The sequence below is a fragment of the Cannabis sativa genome, chromosome 7 (genome assembly GCF_029168945.1).
Source record: "Cannabis sativa cultivar Pink pepper isolate KNU-18-1 chromosome 7, ASM2916894v1, whole genome shotgun sequence".
NCBI classification, from domain to species: domain Eukaryota; kingdom Viridiplantae; phylum Streptophyta; class Magnoliopsida; order Rosales; family Cannabaceae; genus Cannabis; species Cannabis sativa.
Window position 1 is genome coordinate 17,348,264 of NC_083607.1, and position 22,571 is coordinate 17,370,834.

Genomic DNA, 22,571 nt, shown 5'->3' on the forward strand with positions numbered 1-22,571 from the left:
AATAAAGGTATTTGAGGCTATTTTAGACTGATATATCATCGTCTTATACTTCTTCTTTATAGATATATATAGATATATAGATAGATTGTAATGCCATGCCATTGCATAGTTTCTTTACATAAAAAATGTCACATCATCAATTTTAACAAAAGTGTATCGTAGAGTAAGAGAAGGATGACATTATATTTAGTTTAAATAGTTTGAAGAGTATTTTTAACAAGCAAAATATTATAGGGGGCAAAAGTTGGTAGAGTAAAAAGTTCGGAGGACAAAAATATTATTTATTCTTACAAAATTAGGGGAGTTCTGTTTGCACCCCATAAACTTATAAATACACCCCATTATTAAAAAAAAAATAAACTTAAATATTTTTTTAAAATTACTCTTAATATTTTTTTTTTAAAATTTTTTCTTCACATTATTTTATATGTTCGTTTTAATACTTATTTTGATTTTATCATAATTTTTTTCTAATTCATGTATATTTTTTTTATTTTTTTCTAAGAAAATTTTATATAATTTTTTATTTTATTTTTTTTTATCATAATATTTAAAATATACTTTTTTTTTTATAGGTATATTTTTTAAGAATATAAATTGGAAGAAAAAAGTTAAAAAAATTCAATACAATTAAAGATATAAATTTTATATTAAATTAAAATTATTAAAATGGAGCTCTTTTAAAAAATTTTGGAGTGTAAATAAAGTTTTCAAAAAATTATAACCCCCAAATTAAACAAATCAGCCCGCCCCAAAGAAAAACCCCAAAACAAAACCTAATCTTATCTTCTTTCGTCCATCAGCCCGTCCCCCGCATCTTCTAGACGACCGGCGAGACCAGCACCGCACGTCGTCCCTTCCCCGCAGTCACAGTCGCACTTCTAGCCCTATTCATCGTCCCTTTACTCTCTCTTTGGCGTGCAAACCCAGCAGCGAACCCAACAACTCTCATTTTAGGTACTGCGATTTCCTATCATTTTAGGATTGAGCTTTGATTCTTTTTTGCAATAATATTTGAAGGTCTCCATCATCCCCTATTTCGTTCTCTATTCGACTTGTTTATCTTCTTTTTGTCTAAATTTTCGCCTAAAAATCACTAATCCAAAAACACCGATTCTTTTCCAGGCTTTCCTCTTCACTGAAGACTTATTATTTCTTTCTTATAAAACCCTAACTTCTCTCTTTCTCTCTCTCGCCGCTCCTGTTGGTTCCTCTGGCACGGCAAAACCCACTTCGTCGCTTCCCTACTCTTCATCGCTATCAGGTATACTCTTTGTTTTTCATTTCATTTATATTTACTTCATTATTTATGTTTGTATACATTTATTCATAGGGTTTTCGAAGAAATTTTAGATTCTTGCAAGTGAAAATGAATTCCCGATTTGCGTTCTCTAAGTAAAGTCTCTCAATTTTTTTTATCGATTCAGAATTTTTGGATGTCGATGAAAAATTTAATTTAGAAAAATTACAGTTCATAGCTCCGCTCATGAAAAAGATTTTCATTCATTGTGGTTCACAAAGAGATATTGTGCTATAAATTTTATCATGAAAATACTATTAAATAATTATTGCATATGAAATGTTTGATAATAGTTGCAAAAGAAGCCCTTAAAATATTGTTCTGTTTTTAATTCATATCATGAAAATGCTATTAAATAATCTTGATCTGCTGGTCTTATTTTAAGTTATTGATGTTGAATTTTTTAAGTAGTAAAGTTAATATTGGTAGTGCATATATATATATATTATAATGGCTTTATAATATATATCTTTATATATTAAATTTTTTAATTCTGTTAAAGTTAACGTCAGTTTACTTATCATCAAAATAACAAATAAACATATTTAATAAAATTGAAATAAAGGAAGATTACCTATTACAGTTACATATTCCTTTGAAATTCTTAAAATTCCTCCTAGAGAAACTCTAACCACCAGTCCACCCAAAACTCTCTTCATGGAAACTAACCCCATTGAAAACGATCCCCATCATTCATTGAAACTCTCTTAAACATCAAGCCAGGACTCTCTCTCTCTCTCGGAGTTTCTTTCCCACTCTCACTCGTCTCTTCCCTCACATTTTTGCAGGTAATTCTTCACTCGTCTCTTCCCTCACATCTTCAGCAATGCAAAAGAATTCAGGTATTTGTATTTCTGTCGGATTTAGTCCGATTTCAGTCGCAAAATCATAAATTTTCGAAAGGATACTTCTAGAGGTTGGTTTTGTTCCACTGATTCAGTCTTTTGATTTTTATGTAAAGTTTTATGGAATTATTTTGGGGTTGTAAGGCAGATGGAGGATAAGTTTTAATATTATATTATAAAAAACAGGTATTATTTCAGTCATTCTGTAGATTTTGATGGTTCAGATTAGAATTACGGGCTTTGTTCTACTATTAATTGTATATATTTTAGATAACTATTAATTTTATATATACTCATTATGTTAAGTAATCTCATATTATAAAGTATTACTTTTTTTAAAAAAAAAATGGGGATAAAGCGGCAAAATGTTTGGAAGTGGTAGTAGATTGGGTGATGGTGAAACTTAAATATATGTAATAATTATGTAAAGTAGGTTTAATGTGGGTTGTGGATATGATTTTCTCATTTTGTGGAAGAGGAACAACACCTGAGAAAATTAAAAGGAAAACTACTCATCTTCTTCCTCTTAAATTTCTAATTTTAAAAGAACTTCCTTTCAATCTCCCACTACATCTCTATTAAGTTCATTCTCATAACACTATTGCTATTAAATTTGCAGCTATTGAATGATAATTACATGGAAAAGTAAGGGAGTGACAACAGAGTAGATTATTGGGCTCTCGGTAGAGGAGACAGGGGCGCAGTTATAGTTTTCTACAAACAATAAAGAAGTTGCTCTGAAATGGTGGCAGTACACTATTGAGAAAATGATGGTCTTTTTTTCTCATTTATGACTTGTGCGAAATGGGGGCTTCTATGAACGGGTGTCTTGTGTGAATAGTTATTTTGGTCTATGAATAATTAAATAGAATGGGTTTACTTAACGAATGAGTGTCTGTTAAAGTTAATTTTGTTTTGGGTATATTCTGCTAAGTGCACAGTTTAATAGACATTTTATATATTAGGTAAGATATATATACAGAGAGTGATGGGTAGAACTACAAGTCAAGATGGGAGAATCACAAGGGTGTTTTTCATGGCTACTCTGATACTATGGTTGCTCTCAATTTTGTTTGAAATCGTATTCAACAAGCGGTCCGAGCTAATCTGCGTCGTTGTTGGGTGCTTCTTCTTCCAATTGGCCAACTGGGTCATCCGCTATTTCGCCTCTCCCTCTCGTGATCCTCTTTTCGTTAACACCTCAGTTTCTCTCCTCCACTCAACTATTATTTCCTCTTCAGTCATTTTCATTTTGGTGAATCAATGGTTAATAACAAGGGGTTCTTTGAGTGGAAGAGTGTTCATGTTTGATCACTCTCAGTTATTTGCAGGTACTTCAACTTGGCCTTGTGCATATTCCGCTTTGTGCTTCTCATGTGGTTACTTTGCGTATGACCAATTAGATATGCTGAAATACCGATTATATAATGATGGTTGGATTCTGGTGCATCATTTGATACTCCTCGTTTGCTTTACTCTTGCATTGTATCGAAATGTCACGATCAACTATCTTATTCTCACACTCATTTGTGAGTTGCACTCAATCTTCTTGCACGTTAGGAAAGTCCGCCGCCGGATGGCCCCCGGACTTACCAAGAGGAGCATGTTTGTAAGGATAGAATGGCTTCTGAATTGGGTTACCTACATTACAGCTAGGTGTGCTGCTCATATTCTCATCACAACCAAGCTTATTTGGGATGCTCCCAAATTTGAAAAGGGTGTGGAACTGCCACTAGCTCTGTTTGGGATGGCCGGAATGAACTTGCTTAATGTTTTTTTAGGAGTTGATCTCTTCAATGCTTACAGAAAAGAAATGATTCAACCCCAGAACTCAAATCATCATCAAGAGTGACAGACTAGACATACAAACCTTTAGGTTCAGAAAGAGTTGTAGTTATTTCATTGTTTGTATTATTAAGTTTTCAAATATTTTAGCAACTTTTGAGAATTTTAGTTTCAAAGTCTTCACAGTAATATTAAGCGTCTCAATCTTCTTTAAGCAGTTCTTATAGGGTATGTTAAAGCTGAATATTTTCCTTAAAAAAAAATTCCATCAAGAGTGACAAACTAGACATACAAACCTTTAGGTTCAGAAAGAGTTGTAGTTATTTCATTGTTTGTATTATTAAGCTTTCAAATATTTTAGCAACTTTTGAGAATTTTAGTTTCAAAGTCTTCACAGTAATATTAAGCGTCTCAATCTTCTTTAAGCAGTTCTTATAGGGTATGTTAAAGCTGAATATTTTCCTTAAAAAAAAATTCCATCGCCTCTTATTATCTAGTGCCTCCCTCTGCCCGACGAACTAATATATCGTCGGAGTATCCACCTCCATTCGCAGATCGTTGAAACCAACAGCCCGACGAACCAAAGCTTCGTCTCACTTTCCCTCTCTCTCGTCTCCCTCTTCTCCTTTTGACCAAGGCCACATCGTCATCTTCAGCAAAACACAACACTTCAAGGTTGTCTCTCTCCTTGTTCTATTTTGTCTGTATCTTCCTCTCCTATCAAAAATACATATGTTTAATTAGTATTATGATTTTGAATTTAAATAGTTTGTTGATTTGGGCAATAGAAAATGCATATGGATTAAATATGTGAAATTTGTGGTCTTAAAAATTTAAAATTTTGGTTGGAAATGATCAAATGAAACTGATGCTTCTTTGAATTTGTATTTCTAATTTAATAACTTCATTATCTGTTGTTCTTATTCATTTAGGATCATAATTATAAGTCTCAAATTATTATATATATATTTATACTAGCAGAAAGCTACGTGCGAGGCACGTATATTAAATTTTATGTTAGATATTTTCTACTTTGATTGTAGCAATAATTACACTAATTGTAATGAACAAAAGAATTAAAACCAATCCTACAATAACAGATCAAATTAATTCTAATATATTAATGACCCAATTACATATATAGTGGCAGGAAATAGAAAAATTATGAGTGATGGAGTAATTTTTACTCTTGAATGCTCTTGATCGGTATAAAATTATGAAATATATAGTCTACCACTTTAAGCTCTTCATCTGTAGGTTGGAGATTTCTACTATCTTTTGATATGCAATACCACATTGCATTTTACAGAAATAGCTTCCTGATTCAATAATGAGCGTCCAATAGATTAGACACAGAAAGATTATAAAGATCATTCAATAATGATGACCATCAAAACTATCTAATTGTGTGTCCTTCTAATGTTAAAATACAATGCCATCATATGTAGCGGGAAAAAGAAGAGTTTCCTAATACTTCAGTTTTAAGAAAAAAAACAAAAGGTCCAAACCAAAACATGTGGTACACAGACCTGCAAATAACAGGTTTCTTGAATAACTAATGAAAATGATATCCTAACAGAAAGCCAATTTAGGTGCTAAATTTAAAAAATTAATGTTCAAAGGAGGACTAAATTAACTCAAAAAAATGTAAAAGAAAGAAAAGATGCTGCAATTACCAAAGGATTGATGTTACAAAGGCCCCGACCTTCACCAGATGCCAAGAATAATTCATTTTTAGATTTCAATTGATAACCTTCATAAATGCCTATCTCAGGACTTAGACAAATGTTCCTCTCCTTTTCTAACCGAGCCAAATCCTCCATGTACGCTAAAAGATTGAAGGAAGTGAAAGAAGAAAAAATGGAGCAAGTGTAATTAATTCTCAAATATTAACAATCATGAAAATGCAGAACCAGAGTACTTTTGAGGCATAATAAAATACGAGTAAATTGCAGAAACTACATATTCATAAAATTGCATTACTGTTAAATAGGAAAGATTAACAATGGGAGAACAAACCTCCAAATCCTTCACTTGCACCTTGACACCTAGCTGCGAAGTCCAAAGTCTCTATGACAGTCAATTCTCCATTGTAAGTGATTTTCCCAGATTTCTGATATCAAAAATCAAGTATTAAATGGACTATTTGAAAGAAAACAAAAAGTGTAGCATTCTTATTTACAAGTCTAGTATTGAATTATGTATTTTCTTTTTTTTGAAATGATTAAATTATGTATCTTCATGATTAAGAAGCACTCTGGTAGCCACAATTTTTATGTATTTCAGATCTATAAAATTTAAAGCTTACACCTCTTCTCAAAGAGGCAAAAGGCCTAGACCTTTCACAACATTGCTGACAAAAAATTAACCGAACCTAATCACTGAAAGCCTCAATAATTAAGCAAACTTCCAATGTTGCTTTGGTAAACATACAATATTGTTTCAATCAAACGAACCTAAAAAAACAAAGTAGAAGAAAATTTGACTACGCTAGAGGATTAGGGGTACATCTAAACCATGTGGTGCCTGTGAAAAATAACTAAACAAGTATACTAATCTTTAAGTCGCTGCCAGAGCTAAAAGTAGAATAGATTTGCCCGAGCTTGGAGGCCCTAAGAGCAGAGTCATCCTGCAAAAGAAACATGATCCTCATAATGTCAACGTGAACCCATGCAGATTGTATAGTTATCACTTAAAAGAAAACAAAACACGTGAAACTAATAAATTTTTAAGAAAGAAAACCGCTTAATTACTTCTTAATTGCTTTTTATATTGTACTTTAATGTCTTTGCCATTGTCAGTAGGTATTAATTGCTACAAGCATGCATGCTTTATCAGTTTAGTTACTACTAAATTTGTGTTAGTCCTAGTTCCATGCACACAAACAAGTATTAAGAATAGAGATTAATGTGAAAGTTCTATGTACCTTCCTGGCTTCACAACCCCCCTGATGTCGTTTAGAATAGTTAAAGAGTGTCGTTTTGGCTGACACATTCTCAAACAAGTCAAGATACTCTTTATTGAAAAGGAAAAAAAAAGGTTCATATCAAGATTAGATAACAATAAATTGGAAAAATCAGGCAATAAGTAAAAGAAAAGGAAATCATACGTTAAAATATACTACTCTACCTCAATAGCATTACGAGAGAAATTGATTAGGGTAGGCAAAGCTCTTGAACCAGTTTGAACCTTCGACACAACGTTCAAATTCTCGAATTGAACTTCGACGTTTGGCACCTTAATTCCGACTCTGTTTTGTTATGATGGGCAACCAAATTAACGTATGCGTTATTTATATTAAAATAAAAAGAATTGAATGAACAGAGTATAATTTTGTATACAATAATGAAGTCTTCAAATTTCTTATTATTATACCTATCAAGGCGTTCTTTAATGGCGGAAAGAAGCTTATTATTATCTTGATCGTTTGTAGCCAAGACTTTCTTGACGAGATTTTCACGTCCTTGACGATCGAGTTTAGTTACATCGATTGTCTCTGCGCCTGCTTTACCGGAAGGCGACTTTCTGAGCAAAGCAAAGTTAGAACATTTCTGAGAAGGTAACGTGGCGATGGCTGCCCATAGCAAAGCAAAGTCAGTGGGTGAGATTTCGATTTTAACGATTGAAAATCAAATCGATTTGCGCTTCTTCTTCTTCTACAAACACATTCAGTCGGTAGTGAGATTTCGAATATAACGAAAATCAAATCGTTCATCTGATATCGAGATTTGGGGGAGATTTCGATTTTAACGATTGAAAATCAAATCGATTTGGCTTCTTATTCTCCGAACTCATTCAATCGGTAGTCGGTAGTGAGATGAGAGGAATGCTCCATTTAAAAAGTTACCAATGCTATGATTGGGATTTATTTTATTATATATAAACATTTTATTTTTAATATAAATAAAAAACTATCCATGAATTTCTCATAAACTAAGAATTCTATATAGCACACTTTATATAAAATAGATATTTTATATATTTATATTTCTTGTAATTTTGTTTTTCCCTTTCATTTATTCTTTAACTTGTGTAAATATAATCCAACACATTTAATATATACAATTACATGTAGCCCCGAAGATAAATAAAGTGTTTAAATTCTTCTTCTTAGAGTTAATTAGTGATAAATTTATTCATTAATTTTGACCATGATGAATGATATATCGATATAGTTAATGTATATATATTTTTTTAAAGGCTTGAAATGGGATAAGCAAGCCACTATCTCCGGGTCAAACATGCATGGCAAAAATATGTTCTATAATTGAGTCTTAAACATGTTACATGTTATGTTTACAGATCACTATACTGTAGATGGGAATGCTTGAAAGAAATTCTGCTTGGTGATTGGACTGATGGGATATTGTGTAGCTTTGGAATGCCTGTAATTAAAGGGTCAGAGCGTTATAATTTTCAAATTATTTGTATGAACCGAAAAATATTGATGATACGCCCAAAGATGTGGCTTGCAAAAGATGTGAATTATAGAGAGCTTAGATGGTTTACAACTTGGAAACAAAGGGACCAACTTGTTGACTTTCACCTGCCATTTGAGATTTCTGAGATTTTGCAACAAAAGTCAGGGCCATTTGGTTATGGCTTTATTCAATTTCTTGATACGTAAGTCCAAACTTTCTTCCTTATTACTTTCACTATGTTCTTAATTATATGGTGTAATCATCTATCAGTATAAGTCTATCACGGACTTATGAAACTTGAGATAGCATTTTGAGTATTATTATGCTAAAGGGCAGCTTTTTCCTGATCTTTCTTAGCTCTGTTGAGGCTGAAGTCTGTGTGGATGGAGTACATCACTTTCTTAAAGTCATTGTCGGTTCGTTCTTATCTCTCTGATTTCTGACTTTAATTATGGACCTCACAAGGCTGAACATGATACATATCTTGCTTCTATTAATCAGTTTTGTTGTTCGAATGAGACGATTGCAGGCATCACATCCACAGTAAGTGTCATTATGAATGATTGATGTACGGAAAGTATATCAAAAATCCATTGTCACACATTAAACAAATTTGGAGGGACTATGAGAATTTTGAAAATTCTGTTAGCCGACAACTGGTAATTTGTTGGTTTCTATTGCATATATGTATTCATGTGTTTTTCTATTACCCGAAGAAATAATTAGTACTTAAGCATGTATTCATGTTTACTGACTTCTATCTTATTATATTTTAGATGACAAATTTGATTTTTATGTGTGGAGCAGGCAAAAGGATTGATATCTGAATATCAACTGAAATTTAACAGTACAAAAGGATTGATATCTGAAATTTATTGGAATATGCTTGCTGTACCACCAACTACTTCGTACAAGGTAGTTTTATGCTTTTTTCTATTGTATTGTCATTTCGTTTAACACTGGTCATTCCTGAGTTTGAAGAGCAGTTTCTTAAAATAAAATTAATATCATATATACTTTTGTTTAGCATTGGTTGGTACATGGCATCTTTAATTAGACATATGATTTATATCTTGGCAGTTTTAGCTGTATAAAGGAGACAAGTACAATATTTAAGGTTCGATCTTATGCCCAAAGCCTACATATGATATTTACCTAAGTATTCATTGTGTAAACATATTGGAGGATATTATAATAAATTCCTATAATCTTTAGAGATTTGGAGAGTATAGGGCATGAAGGTATACTGGAATTTTACAAGGTGTGAAGCAAGTATTTATTAGGAAAACTATTAATGGATATATGTTGGTAACATTTCTCACTTGAGTTATGGCATCTCAATTGCTTATGTTCTTTTCTCCTTAACACTTGAGGCATACAAATAGGGAGTGAAAAATGGTGGCGGGGAGCTGATTACACCTTGCAGAATTGCAGCTTGCCTCATATCTTGTGGCATGAAAATTTCAATATGAATTTCATCCTTAAGTCAAATATTAGTGATAACAACTTTCTCTTAGAAAAGCAGAAATTTTGAAGCATTAACAGGCATTAGAGGAGTATTAAATATAGCTACCGTTAATAATCTTGAACAGATTTTATCCGGAGACATGTTATTGTTTTGACTTAGTTGCTATTTCCAATCATTGCTTTTTTTAAGTAATCAAGACCATAGGGTCAACTTCTCCATATCTTTGGAGGCTGTATCTTTTGCTTTAATTATGTAATGTTATTATTTAACATGTATTCCTTGTTTTTTACTTTTTGAACTTTAGAGTGATCCTATTGTTGTTATTTATACTAAAAAGAGGGATGAAACACTTATAGAGCTTGGTCGTACTGAAGTAATTTTAAATTTAGTAGATCCTACGTGGATCACAAAACATACACTCACTTATCATTTTGAGGTTGTGCAGTATTTGGTGTAAGTTTTAGAGCTATATTTCTTTTTCCTTAAAAAATACAATCTGCATCTTATTATTGTATAGCTAAAGTTTTATCTTTTATCTACAGGTTTCGAGTGTATGACATTGACACTCAGTTTCATAATGTAGATGTGAAAGTATAATAAATTTTTCCTCTTACCTACAAATGATTTCGAGGGAATGTTGTTGAATTACATATTGCGGTATAATATTCCAAAGGCATGTATAACCTATCCAGATATGTGGACATGATAAAACTACTCTCTGTCTTGCTTTATTTAATGAGCTTAAAAGATTTCCAGGTTTATATATTTCTATTCTTTTAAAATTTTTAAAACTATAAGAGAGTGAGCCAAGGCCTGAGCATTTTTTATCTTTTTACTTACCTGTAAACATTAGATACTTACTGTCTAGACAACCCCATGGAGCTTGGTTTATTAGAATAAGAATATTGCATCATTTACATACAATATCACATTTCCTTCCATTATTGTTAGGTCACCGTTATCCAAAAAAATTACGGAGAAATTATCGGTCAAAAAATGGAGAATTCAGTTGTATGTAGATCCAAAACGAATGATGAGTCTAAAGTATAATCAATTCCCCATTCAAGCAGCTGAACCAATGGAAGATTAGGAAATTTTACTATACTCCTTTTAGTATTTCTAATTATATTTCATTTATTAAGACTTTTTTTAATAATTTTTTCTTCTATTTTAAAATCGCACATTTTTTTTAATTTTTGTTACATACTGTTTGTTTTAAAATTTGCAAAATCTATATCTTGTTCCTTTAGATTTTTTATAAGTAAATAATAAATATTATTTAGTTACGACTTATATATATAATTATATTTTACTAACTAAATATAATAGCACAAATAATATTTTAATACAATAAATCATTTGCATAATTATACTTTTAGTTACAAAAATCTAAATAAAAATAAAGAACTAAACTTTAAATAAATTTAATATTTATAACTTTTAACTAGTATATATATACAGTAGAACCTTTATCTAAGAATACACTTGGGACCAAATAAATTATATTCTAATTGAGAGGTTATAACTAAATAGAGTTACACTAAAAAAAAATTAAAAAATTAAAAAATTTCAACGTAACAATAATAACAATAAATAATCATAAATACTATATCATAATAAAAATATTTTAGAGTAAATATAATATTCATACATGTATTATAAATTAAAATAAAATTATTAATTTTACATAAATAAATTTACAAAATACATGTATATATTTTATTAAGATGTAATTATTCTTATATAGAGGTATACTTTGGTAATACGAGACTTAAAAAAATGTATAACTAATTACAATTTAGAGGTTATTCTTATTTATAACTGGTCCAAATTGGGACTTGATTTTTTTTTATATCAAATTAAAGATTATTGTTGAATAGAATATTCTTAAATAAAAGTTCTACTGTATATACGTATTGTAGAAAAGACTAAACACTCTAGTTTAATGAAACATAAGTAGGCTTATTAACTTTGGTCAGTAAATTTTGCATTATATGGAGATACATATCGGCCGGCAAGAGATCATGTAATGAAGTTATTGAGAGTGCAATCAACTGTAGCTAGAGAGCAAGTAGAGATAGTGAGTCAAATCGTAAGAGAGAAATGCCAATTAATTAGGTCATCATATATTTTGAAAATATTATAGTTGTAATATGAACAGGTACTAGAAGGACAAAGCCACTGTCCCATGTCGAGTTATATATACACTAGTTAGAAGTTACGTGCCGAGGCACGTAAATATTAGTCTTATTTAGAGTTTAGTTCTTTGTTGTTTTGTTTAAATTGTATCTAAATGTATGATCATGTGAATGATTTGTTTTATTAAAGTAATATGTGTGCTATCATATTTTGTTAGTAAAATATAATTGGGTATATTTAAGTCATAACAAAATAATACTTATTATTTACTTATAGAGAATTTAGAGGAACGAGATATAAGTTTTGCAAAATTTAAAACAAACATTATGTAACTAAAATTAAATAAAATGTTCGATCTTAAAATAGAAGAAAAAATTATTAAAAAAGTCTTAATATATGGAATATTATTTGAAAAACTAAAAAGAGTATAGTGAAACTTCTCCCTACTCTTCCATTGGTTCAGCTGCTTGAATGGTGTATTGATTGTACTTTGAACTCATAGTAAAATGCTTATCTTCTGCACTAATTCCCTTATCTTCATTCTTTCTTTTCCATTCGAGTATACTTTATTACTTGTCTCGTTGTATTTCTTACCAGACAGAGATTCCCTTCTATGAAAGCACCTGGTGCCAATATAGCAAGGCCCTCCATTAGCTAGAGTCAAATCCTCGAAGATCAACCTTGGGATCATCATATACATGCATTGGTTTGGTCTTATCAAATCAAATTAAAGAAAATGGTGCTCAAAAATCTCTGGCTATGGGCAAATTTACCTCCATTATAGGTCTCAAGGAACTGCTGTAAATATCATTCTCTGTGAGGTTCTCAAATGCTTGTGGAAACTGAACATATGCAATCTCATGACCCTTTTCTTTATCCAAAAAGAAGTACATTGCATCTCTCACTTATTCTGAGTAGTTCGAATACATGTCACAGTCCACGTTGAGAATTATCGGAGCATTGCTGATTTGGGCCGATACTCTTATCTAGTAGGACACAGAAAGATTAGCTTTTAAGTTTTCTTTCTTAGATAGCTATAAAAAAAAGTATTCAGCCAAAGAAAAGCTTAAAATCAGTGAGTTCATCGCCCCTACTTTGAAGTTGTGGTGGTATTGGGGTCTCTTTTCACGTGCCAAATATACCAAAGTTGGCAAAGCATGCCCATCAATGTCCACAGCCTTGGGATCTCTTCCATGTTCCATCGATAATAATATGTACAAAGCATATATGCATGGGAAAGGAATGAGCATTCTTACATACATAATATAGTTACTTGTTATTTAACCTTAATCGCAGATGGTTACTTTTACAGGATTTAATGATCAAGATCCTAATTTCTACTTTTAGTAAGTAGAGCATTAATACCATCAGAATTATAATGGTAGTAGGATATTAATTAATATGTATGAATAGGTAAATGGTAATGCCTGGATAATGGTGTGATGATCTCGTTGGCTTGAAACCGAGTCCCACTCAAGAAACCCCTTGTGTGTTCTTCGTAACATTTCTGAAATTTTGCCAACTTTTGTAGCACTTTCAATTCTTGTCTTCATGTCTTCATATAATCTCTATAAAAAAGAAAAAAATACATGATTTTTTTCACATATAACCTAATTAATCTTCAAATAAAAATATAACTACTCCCTGTTTTGATTAGGTATTTCTGTTTTGTTTTGTTTTGATTTGATATTAAGACAAAAGGGGTCTCTGTTTAATTAGTGTGCATATTAGATTTATTATAATATGTCTCAGAGAGAACTATAACTTGACTCTAAAAATACATGAGAATTTAAAAAGCCATATATCTTTTAAAACATAAAAAAAAAAAGGGTACAAAGATTAACAAATTAAAATTTCAATAAAAATAATTAAAGGCAATGAAAATTGCACTACATAGAATAGTATAATGCAAACCCATTAAAACCACTATGTAGAAGAGGAGAGTTGCTTCACATATAAATATAATATACCTTGATGGAGGCCCATTGACCATGATGATCATCGAGTGGTTGAGAAGCTTCATTGTTGGTGAAATAAGCCTCAAGAGATCTGGGTTCTACTTTGAACTTGTTACAGAAAGGAAGCCATTTCTTTGAGAATTCAGAGGCCTCTAACAGAGCATAAAATGTCAACTCCGAAGCACCATCGTCAGAAAGGTACACGCTAAGCTTGTGTGGAGGGTAGTCATAAGCCATCACTGACAACACCGTGTTCACCACCATCAACGGTGGCTCTGCTTTTGGGTCAGCTGTGCACACAAATATGTCCACCCCCGGCAAATCCTTCTCCCCATACCTGCTATTTAATTACAAATTATATATTACTATTAGAATATATACTATACATACATGATAGAGATATGGATAATAATATGCTGACTTGTGAATTAGCCTGTCTTTGAAAGTGTGACGATATACGGGATTTCATCGAACCACAAGTGTGACAAGCCAATAAAGAGTGAACCAAAGCTCAGACATAAACAATCCAATCCAAACCAATAAGATGACTACTGCATCTTCTTCTTCTTTGGTTGGGAATGGCATATACTTTAATCTGTACACAAAAATAAAGAATATCCCCACTAACATCGTTCCTTTAAATCAAATACCATGACATGTTTCTTTATGCAAATATGTTAAAATACAAAGATACACTAAACATAACAAACAAGAACTAAATTTTATCATCACTATCATTATACATAAAATCTATCCAAAAAGCATGTCTACGACCAAAAAGATTTCTTTTTAGAAGAAACAAATCAAAAGGAAAGTTAATGTAAGTCATTAACATCAACACAATATCAAGTGTATCTTTAGGGAGTTGAAACTTCACTCCACTTCACCTGAAGAAGATGTCAAAAAAAATGTTTAGTGTATAAAATGAATAAGAATAAAATGCAGTAAAATGATTAGAAATAACTATTCTCAATTATTAGAAAAATCAGTAAAATTACACATCAATTAAATAAAAAATAAAAAAGAAAGAAATTGAACATGGTAAAAATAATATCTAATCTATGTACATTATAGAGAAAGAAAAAGCATAGAAACAATAAGTTATATAGTGAAGTAATCCTATTCTATATACATTACAACCAAGCAACAGGTTATTATGTCAAAGCTTAGAGGAAGGCATACTATTTACTCTAATTAAAAATACCAACATATAGTGAGAGAGCTTTGTATCTCAATATATATAGAAAACAAACAACAATTATATTAAATAATTAATGACATACCTCAATAGCTAAAGAGAGATCCCCTTTCTTCTAATTTTATCACCTTGCAACTTCATCTGTGAAATTGTATTAACCCTCTTTCCTTTCCCTCTATTTTTTCCAGTGGATAGATATGATATATATTCCGACCATAATCTAAATTCACATATGAGTACTCTATTAAAAAATTACCTTATTGATAAGCATTATTCAGTAATCTTTCAAAAGGAAAAATCAGTTCAATGTACCTTTGAGAACCATTTGTAAAACCTTGAAATTACAATTTTCAATTAAAATTGAAGGTTGAAACTCACGTGGCCAAGAACTTGTGTTGATACATTTCAGTACTATAAATGAGGCTGTAAAATAAAAACTTGTGGAAACTTTTCCAAGAGCATCCCTCTGACCGTCAGTACGAGTGCTTCGACCAGAAAATGATGCACCCAATAAGAAATGTTGATCTTCACAATAACAAAAGTACAACAAAGTATAAAATTTTTGATAACAAATACAAAGATTTAATATTATAGTATTCGTATAATTTCAAAATAGTTATGGTAAATCAAATGGACCTTTCCTTTTACGATTCCTGTAATGTCCACATATAGGCCTAGAAAAAAATGAGGAACACCTAATGAAATACCAACTTCAAGAATTTCATCTTTTGTGATAGGAAATTCCCTCAATTTTCTTAGCATGAACCTCTTCAAAAAAATCCATTGAGTAACAATAATAATTTAAAAGAAGAAGATGACCTGTAAGAAAATGGTGCCTTCTTTTTCTGGAGCTTTGACCTGAGAGCCAATATTGTCATAGAAGAGAAATGAAATGGGAATCCTAGCAACCCATTTGTCCCAATGAGACCATGTCGCCTAGAGTTTGGGGTCATGATGTTGGGATTGGCTTTGATAATACGAGTGGGTTCATGGGCACACCAATGAATCAGATTGGGATTTAAGGTGTGGAGAAAGGGATTACAATTGATTGGGAGTGGGAGTGGGAGTGGGAGTGAGAGATCTTGGTTAGGTTAGGGCTTTTAAAACTAATCGTAAGGTCATAGAGAATGGAAGATGCGATCATTGTTCCAGTCGTTCTCCGATTTTGATTTCTTCAAATGTTGGGATTGGCTTTGATAATACGAGTGGCTTCATGGGCACACTAATGAATCGGATTGGGATTTCAGGTGTGGAAAAAGGGATTACAATTGATTGGGAGTGGGAGTGGAAGTGGGAGTGAGAGATCTTGGTTAGGTTAGGGCTTTTAAAACTAATCGTAAGGTCACAGAGAATGGAAGATGCGATTATTGTTGCAGTCGTTCTCCGATTTTGATTTCTTCAAAAGAAGAGAGGATCGATCGATTGCGATTTTGAGACGTTCTTTGAATTCGTGAGGCCATTGTTAATAATCGATAGATCGATTCGTGAGACATTCTGTTTTAAGTTTTTTTTTTCCTTTTTTTTAGTTTTGTTTAGATAAGAAGAATAGGTTAACGGCGTTACTTAAAACGTTAAAAGGAAAAAAAATGTTCCGTTAAACCAAGAATTGACGTTAAACCAAGAATTGCCGTTAGATAGGCACTTTTAATATATAAAGATATATATATATCTTACCTAATATATAAAATGCCTATCTAACAGTTTTTGTTGTACACTTAACAGAATATACCAAAAAATTTAACAGAATATACCAAAAAAAAGTTAACTTTAACAGACATCTATTCAAATCAATTAATAAAATCAATTAATAAGTAAACCAATTTTATTTACAAAATATTATACAGACAACCTTTCCTCATTTGCACGATACCAATTCATTCACACAACTCATAAATAAAACAAATTGTGACTCTTCAAAAAGTTGCAAGAAAATACATTAACTAATAATATAAATAATGTTTCATAATCATAATTCGGAGCAGTTGAAATCGTTTCTTAAACAATAAGATTTCGAAAATTGATCAGCCTCTGGCAATGATAAAGATGTTGTGCTATTGATGAGGTCTCAATACGAGATCATAGTGCTTAACAATATGGCGGCTGAGGAATCCTTCAAGGTCATTCCAATAGGCTTCTTCTTTTCTCTTTCCATATCTAAAACCTTACCATATATACTTGCCCAAGAACTTCTTAAAAATATGTTTTGTAGCCCTTTGCACAAACACATGATTTCAGATAGAGAAAAAGATATTAAAATTATAACCCATTTCATAGAAACAAAAACGAATGCAATAAATGTAATGAATTATACAAACAACTTGTGTCCAAAAGGGGACTGTCGAAATCAAGATTAACAACCGAAACCTGTGGTTCTAGGGTTTGGGCATTGTAGAAACCAGAATTACGCATAGTATGGGTGAGCAATTAGTTTGACCAAAAACAGTGAAAATGAGGACAAAGAAAAGAAAACAATAATGCTATAATAATGATACTCTACAGAGAATTAAGAGATACATCGCCATTGAAAAGAATCGAGATGGTCGCAGTCCAAAAGAATTGTTCACATACATTCTAAACTGTGTAGCGTAAAGGGATTATTTGCTTCATATTGGGATGGGATCTGATCAGAATTAAAGATATGCCCATTCTTATTTTCATTTTTCCACCTTTGACATACAACAAGGATACACATCACAAGCACTTTTGCTACAAAAATAGAGTTGATGGCACCATAACACCCAAGTAAAAAACATTTCTTTCATTGGAAAGGGAGAGATCGAAAATAATTTATTTTTTATATATAAATATTAGGTTAGTTATATATAAAATAAAAAACATAGAACCATAAAAATATCATACCCGTGAGTTAAGTTGTGATTGCATAAACATTCTTCTTGAAGATCACTCCATTAGAAACACTACATGTCATTTACGTTAAGAAGTGAGAAGATGAAGTTTTGCAATTTGAAAATTGAGAGAGGAATAAGATAATAGGTCGGCTGACTCTTTCTAACCTTACATATGATTGCCTAATAATAATAATATTGTACCTGCTAATTAATAAGATTCTTTATATAAGAGTAAAGACTTTTGTGTAACTCTTGTTTAACTTGGCTATTGGGCTCTTGCTCTTGGGTTCTAATAAATGGGCTTCTGTCATTGGCATTCTAATAGGGAAATTTACACCCTATACTATACTTTTCCCATTTATTTCAATTATACTGTGATACGGCAATAATTTCTTTTTTACTGTACATTTTTATACTGTCTTCCTATTTTGTGTATTCTAATACTATTTGATAAAAAAAAATTATTCTTTGTGTCAGCTTAGAGTTTTGATGTGTTTACTTATTTTTTATTTATTTATTTATTTTTTTTGTATTTTAAGTGATAAAAAATTGATGTGACTGGGTATTGTCACATTTGTGGCAGCTTTTTTTTTTTTCTTTTCTTTTAATTCAATTTAATCATCATTTCAATACAATTACTCTCTCTTTCACACCACGTTTTGGTGGTTTATAGTTATACCTACTATCCCATTTAATTATTCATCTTCTTCTTCTTATGTTCTTCTTCTTCTTTTTTTTTTTTTTTTAAAAAAAAAAAAAAAACACATCCAGTTATTGTCTTAGGGTCAAATTTTTTGTGGTTACTTTATACAATTTTTTTTTTGTTATTGTTGTTTTCAAATTACAATTTTCTCTCTATATTTTTCCCTATTTATTTGTTGATTTTTTATATAAATACTTTGCTTGTTCATTATCTATGGCTATTACTCTATCAAAGTCTTCTTCTCCATTTGTAAAAAATCCCCCAAAAATGCCTCAGAAAAACTTGTGTCGATCCTCAGTGGGTAAGAGGAATTTTAAGGAACACCCCCAAGCCTTACCTCACCAGTTCCAAGCAAACGCAAATTTCTTGGTGAAACTTCGAAGAGGAGGATGTCCAAACGTCCTTGTCCTGTGGTTGAAGTTCAGACTCAGATTTTGAGTTGGACAATGAATTTTTACATATGTCCAAGCTTGATAAGGTATTTTTTAGTTGTTTTTGTGTTGTTTTAGGGGTTTTCTTGTAATTTATCTTATGTACTCCTATATTTCTATGGGATGTATTACTTTCATATGTAATATGTCTTTTTTCTTCTTTTTATCTTGTCTTTGTGTGTTTGTTTTGTTTGAATGTAGTATTTTGTTGTTTAACAGTTGTTTTTGTGTTGTTTATTATTGTTTTGTTTATATGTAGAGGAAGGGTAAATCCCAGTTAAAAATGTTGAATCAGATGATATTTTTGACAATGTCACTGTAAAAAAGGTTGTAGAGGTGTGTTGTTTTTTAATTTTTGTGTTACCGGTTATTTATGCTTCATTTGTTTTTGGGTTGTTTTCCTGCTGTTTTAGTGTTGTTTTTAGTAGTTTTGATGTTCCTTCTATAGGATTGGACTTCCAAGTACAGTTGTTTGAAATATTTTTACAGAATATCAGTAATTAAACATTTTAATTGACATACAACAACATCAAAAAAATAGTAAAAAATAACTCGTCGTTTCTTCTTTTGTTTTTTGTGGTCCTGTTATGATTTGGTTGCCTACTTATTATTCATATCCCCAATTTACAATAAAATGCAGGTTATTAAGCAAGAACGACTCTAAAACAACGTTGAATACTTCAACGTGAATTAATAATCGATTGTTTGTTTTAATACTTGTGCAATATTAATTTGTATTTTTCTCAATATAGGATGTATTCTAATACAATTCAGATGCTAGTGATTGTTTTTGATTTATGAATTTCTGATATAAGTTTGTTATTTATTTTTTATTTTCGTTTTTAAAATAATTTGGTGGGTTTTTAGTGTCTAATTTTTTTGTTTCATTTATTCTTTCACCAGAATTAATGGGTATTTTCCGGGTGTTTTGGTGTTGCCGGGCAAGTTCTATGCGTGAGGGACGAAGATGAAGTCATTTGTATTAAATTTCTGTGTCCACAGTATAAAAGAAAAAAAAAAGCCCAATCCAGTATAAAAGTAATATCTGCCGTATAGCAGTATTTTTGTAAATATTAAGCAAAAAATCAGTATTTTTGTAAGTTTCACTTCTAATATTGGTCTATTGGTAAACATATCCCTTAATACCCTTAAGTTAACTCTTTCTCTTTTGGAGACAAAATTCAAAGATATGAAAGAAAAAAAAATCATAACTCAAATAAATATATTTTTATGTATAGATACAACCAAATATATTTTAAAAAATATATATTTTTAATACATATATATAACTATATATAAGAGTATATGTTGAAATAAAAGACGACACGACACAAGAAGAGTATCGGTACAAAAACAATGTAATTTTCTGAAGAAATATAATTTCAATATATACATATTTATTTATTTATTACATACTAAAATAATTAATAATTGAAGACTAATATTAATTTTTATAATTTATTTTTCAAAAAAAGACAATATATTTAAAGTGTTTCAAATGAATTAATAACTAAGTGTTAGACACTACGAATTTATGTTGATCGAAAGAAGATGAAGACTCAAAAATACAAGAATTTCAATGTATACTATATTAAAGAAGCAAACAAGAGCAAGTTGCTAATTCTTTATCTTAAATTATAAATTACATATAACTAATATTTTAAAAATTAGAACACAATTTTATGTAAAATTTTAAAATAATTAACCATCTTATCGAACTTAAAACTTAGTCATGTGTAATATAATATTTTATGTAAATAAATACAATAAAACTTATAATACTTTTATTTGTTGGATTAAAAATCCTATGTGGGCACATATGTATAATGTATATGCTATTATAAAGTGTGATAGAAATTAAGTGACCAATTATGTTATGGGTATCAAAAGGGTATTAAATTGTCATGGAATTAATGTGTAGATACCATAAGTTAGTTTATAATTTGTCGAGGGGCCAAATTATAAATACCCAAAACTCATTCTAAGATGAGTCTATAAATAGGTAGTGGTCCCCAAGAAACACTAGGGTTTCTGTATTCTCTCCTTCCCCATCAGAGAAAATACTTAAGAAAATAGTGTATTCTTGGAAGATCAAAACCTTCTCTGCAATCTCCAACAATGGCTTCAGGTTAGTGCTTCCGCTCATATTTTATCATCATCTTCTTCTTTAATTTAGCAAAGGCTTTATAAATTTATGATTTAGGGTTTTCTATATTAAAGTACTTAAGGAATATGTTTAGATCTGTGATTTATATATTTCTTTGAGTGTTTTAATAAACCCTAACAAGTGGTACCAGAGCCACCTTTGTTGAATTAATTGAAGATCTGATGATTTTGTTTATGAAATTTGGGGATTTTAAAAATTAGGGTTCATATATATATGATCTGATATATGATATATGTTTATGTATGATGTTTGTATATGTTGTTTATAAAAACAATTTATTTTGACAAAGCATGCATCACTATTATGGTTTCTGTCGTTGATGTTTGTATTGTGCGGCGGCGGCTTTCTCTAATCACAGATTTATGAATTTATATATTTATGAATTCATAGATCTTGTATAAAGACCCAGCCCAGCCGAATCAATATATATACATATATATATTTGGCTCTTTTGGTTAGTGCTCTATGTTTTCATGGGTGTCTGCCTATATACATAAAAGACAACTAAATTTTCATGGATGTAATTCTTTCTCGATTATTACATATATATATATAATCTGTAATGTGGTTTTTCGCAAAACTTTAGGTTATATACATTTATATATATTTTTGTCTTATATGTTAAATGTTATATACATTATATGATTTCAGTTGGGTTTATTATTATATATGCCACGGTAAATTTATTTTAATTAAGATATTTTGGAAACAATTAAATTTAAATTTTGGTGTTGGTTATGACTAATATTTTGAGTAAATTAATTGAAACAATATGTCGCCAAAGTGACCTCTTTTGTGTAGATTAATTTATTTAAATATTAGGATGGTTGTATGTTTGTAATTAATGCTTATATTGACTATTCCAAAGGTAAGTGAATATTTTGCTAGATTTCAAATATACCTGTGGCGATAAATGTGTGACAATTATAAGGTATTTTGTGTGAGCAATACGTTAGTCCAAAGATTGACCTATTGTTTGACACAGTTTTATTGTCAATATTTGATTGCTACACCAAGAGTACCGCTTACAGTTAATATTACTGTCGAAAGACTTGATATTAATGTGTGTTTGGTATCTTGAGATGGGATTAACCAATTTTTGAATTTATTGTTAAATTATGCATATTAATGTGAGCTTGTTCTATTTGTTCTATATTCAGCTAGTTCATCTTCTGCTGCCTCAATATCTGCTAATATTAATTCTATTCCTATGCTTAATGGGACCAATTTCAAGGATTGGAAAAGGAACCTACTTATAGTTCTGGGATGTATGGATTTAGACCATGCACTAAGGAATGAATAACCTA

The 22,571-nt window shown here is 30.6% G+C and overlaps 2 protein-coding genes and 1 pseudogene across 9 annotated transcripts in view; 2 read left to right on the forward strand and 1 right to left on the reverse strand.

Moving 5' to 3' along the window:
- Positions 1-818: 818 nt before the first annotated feature.
- LOC115697292 (uncharacterized) lies at positions 819-4,312 on the forward strand. Of its 6 annotated transcripts, none has more exons than XM_030624240.2 (3): positions 820-957; positions 2,089-2,216; positions 2,765-4,312. In XM_030624240.2, exon 3 carries the CDS (start codon positions 3,134-3,136, stop codon positions 3,995-3,997), a length of 864 nt encoding a protein of 287 aa, XP_030480100.1. In that variant the 5' UTR covers positions 820-957; positions 2,089-2,216; positions 2,765-3,133; the 3' UTR covers positions 3,998-4,312. The 6 variants fall into 6 exon arrangements, with proteins under 6 accessions (XP_060957863.1, XP_030480100.1, XP_030480099.1 ...); XM_030624239.2 differs by having other exon boundaries at positions 2,089-2,142; XM_030624236.2 differs by lacking the exon at positions 820-957 and adding an exon at positions 1,126-1,264.
- The window catches only part of LOC115697515 (uncharacterized), an 84,344-nt gene continuing 62,898 nt past the window's right edge, over positions 1,126-22,571 (forward strand). For 2 of the 3 annotated variants that reach the window (XM_061101881.1, XM_061101882.1), the window contains exon 1: positions 1,126-1,264. The gene's annotated coding sequence lies outside the window, so the exon portion shown is untranslated. The remainder of the gene's footprint in view (positions 1,265-22,571) is intronic. The other variant, XM_061101884.1, reaches the window with a different exon arrangement.
- On the reverse strand, positions 12,283-16,646 carry LOC115697768 (cellulose synthase-like protein E6; annotated as a pseudogene).

Bases quoted from the DNA above. Each gene is read 5' to 3' on its own strand.
- LOC115697292 (XM_061101880.1), top strand. From the start codon at position 3,134: ATGGGTAGAACTACAAGTCAAGATGGGAGAATCACAAGGGTGTTTTTC.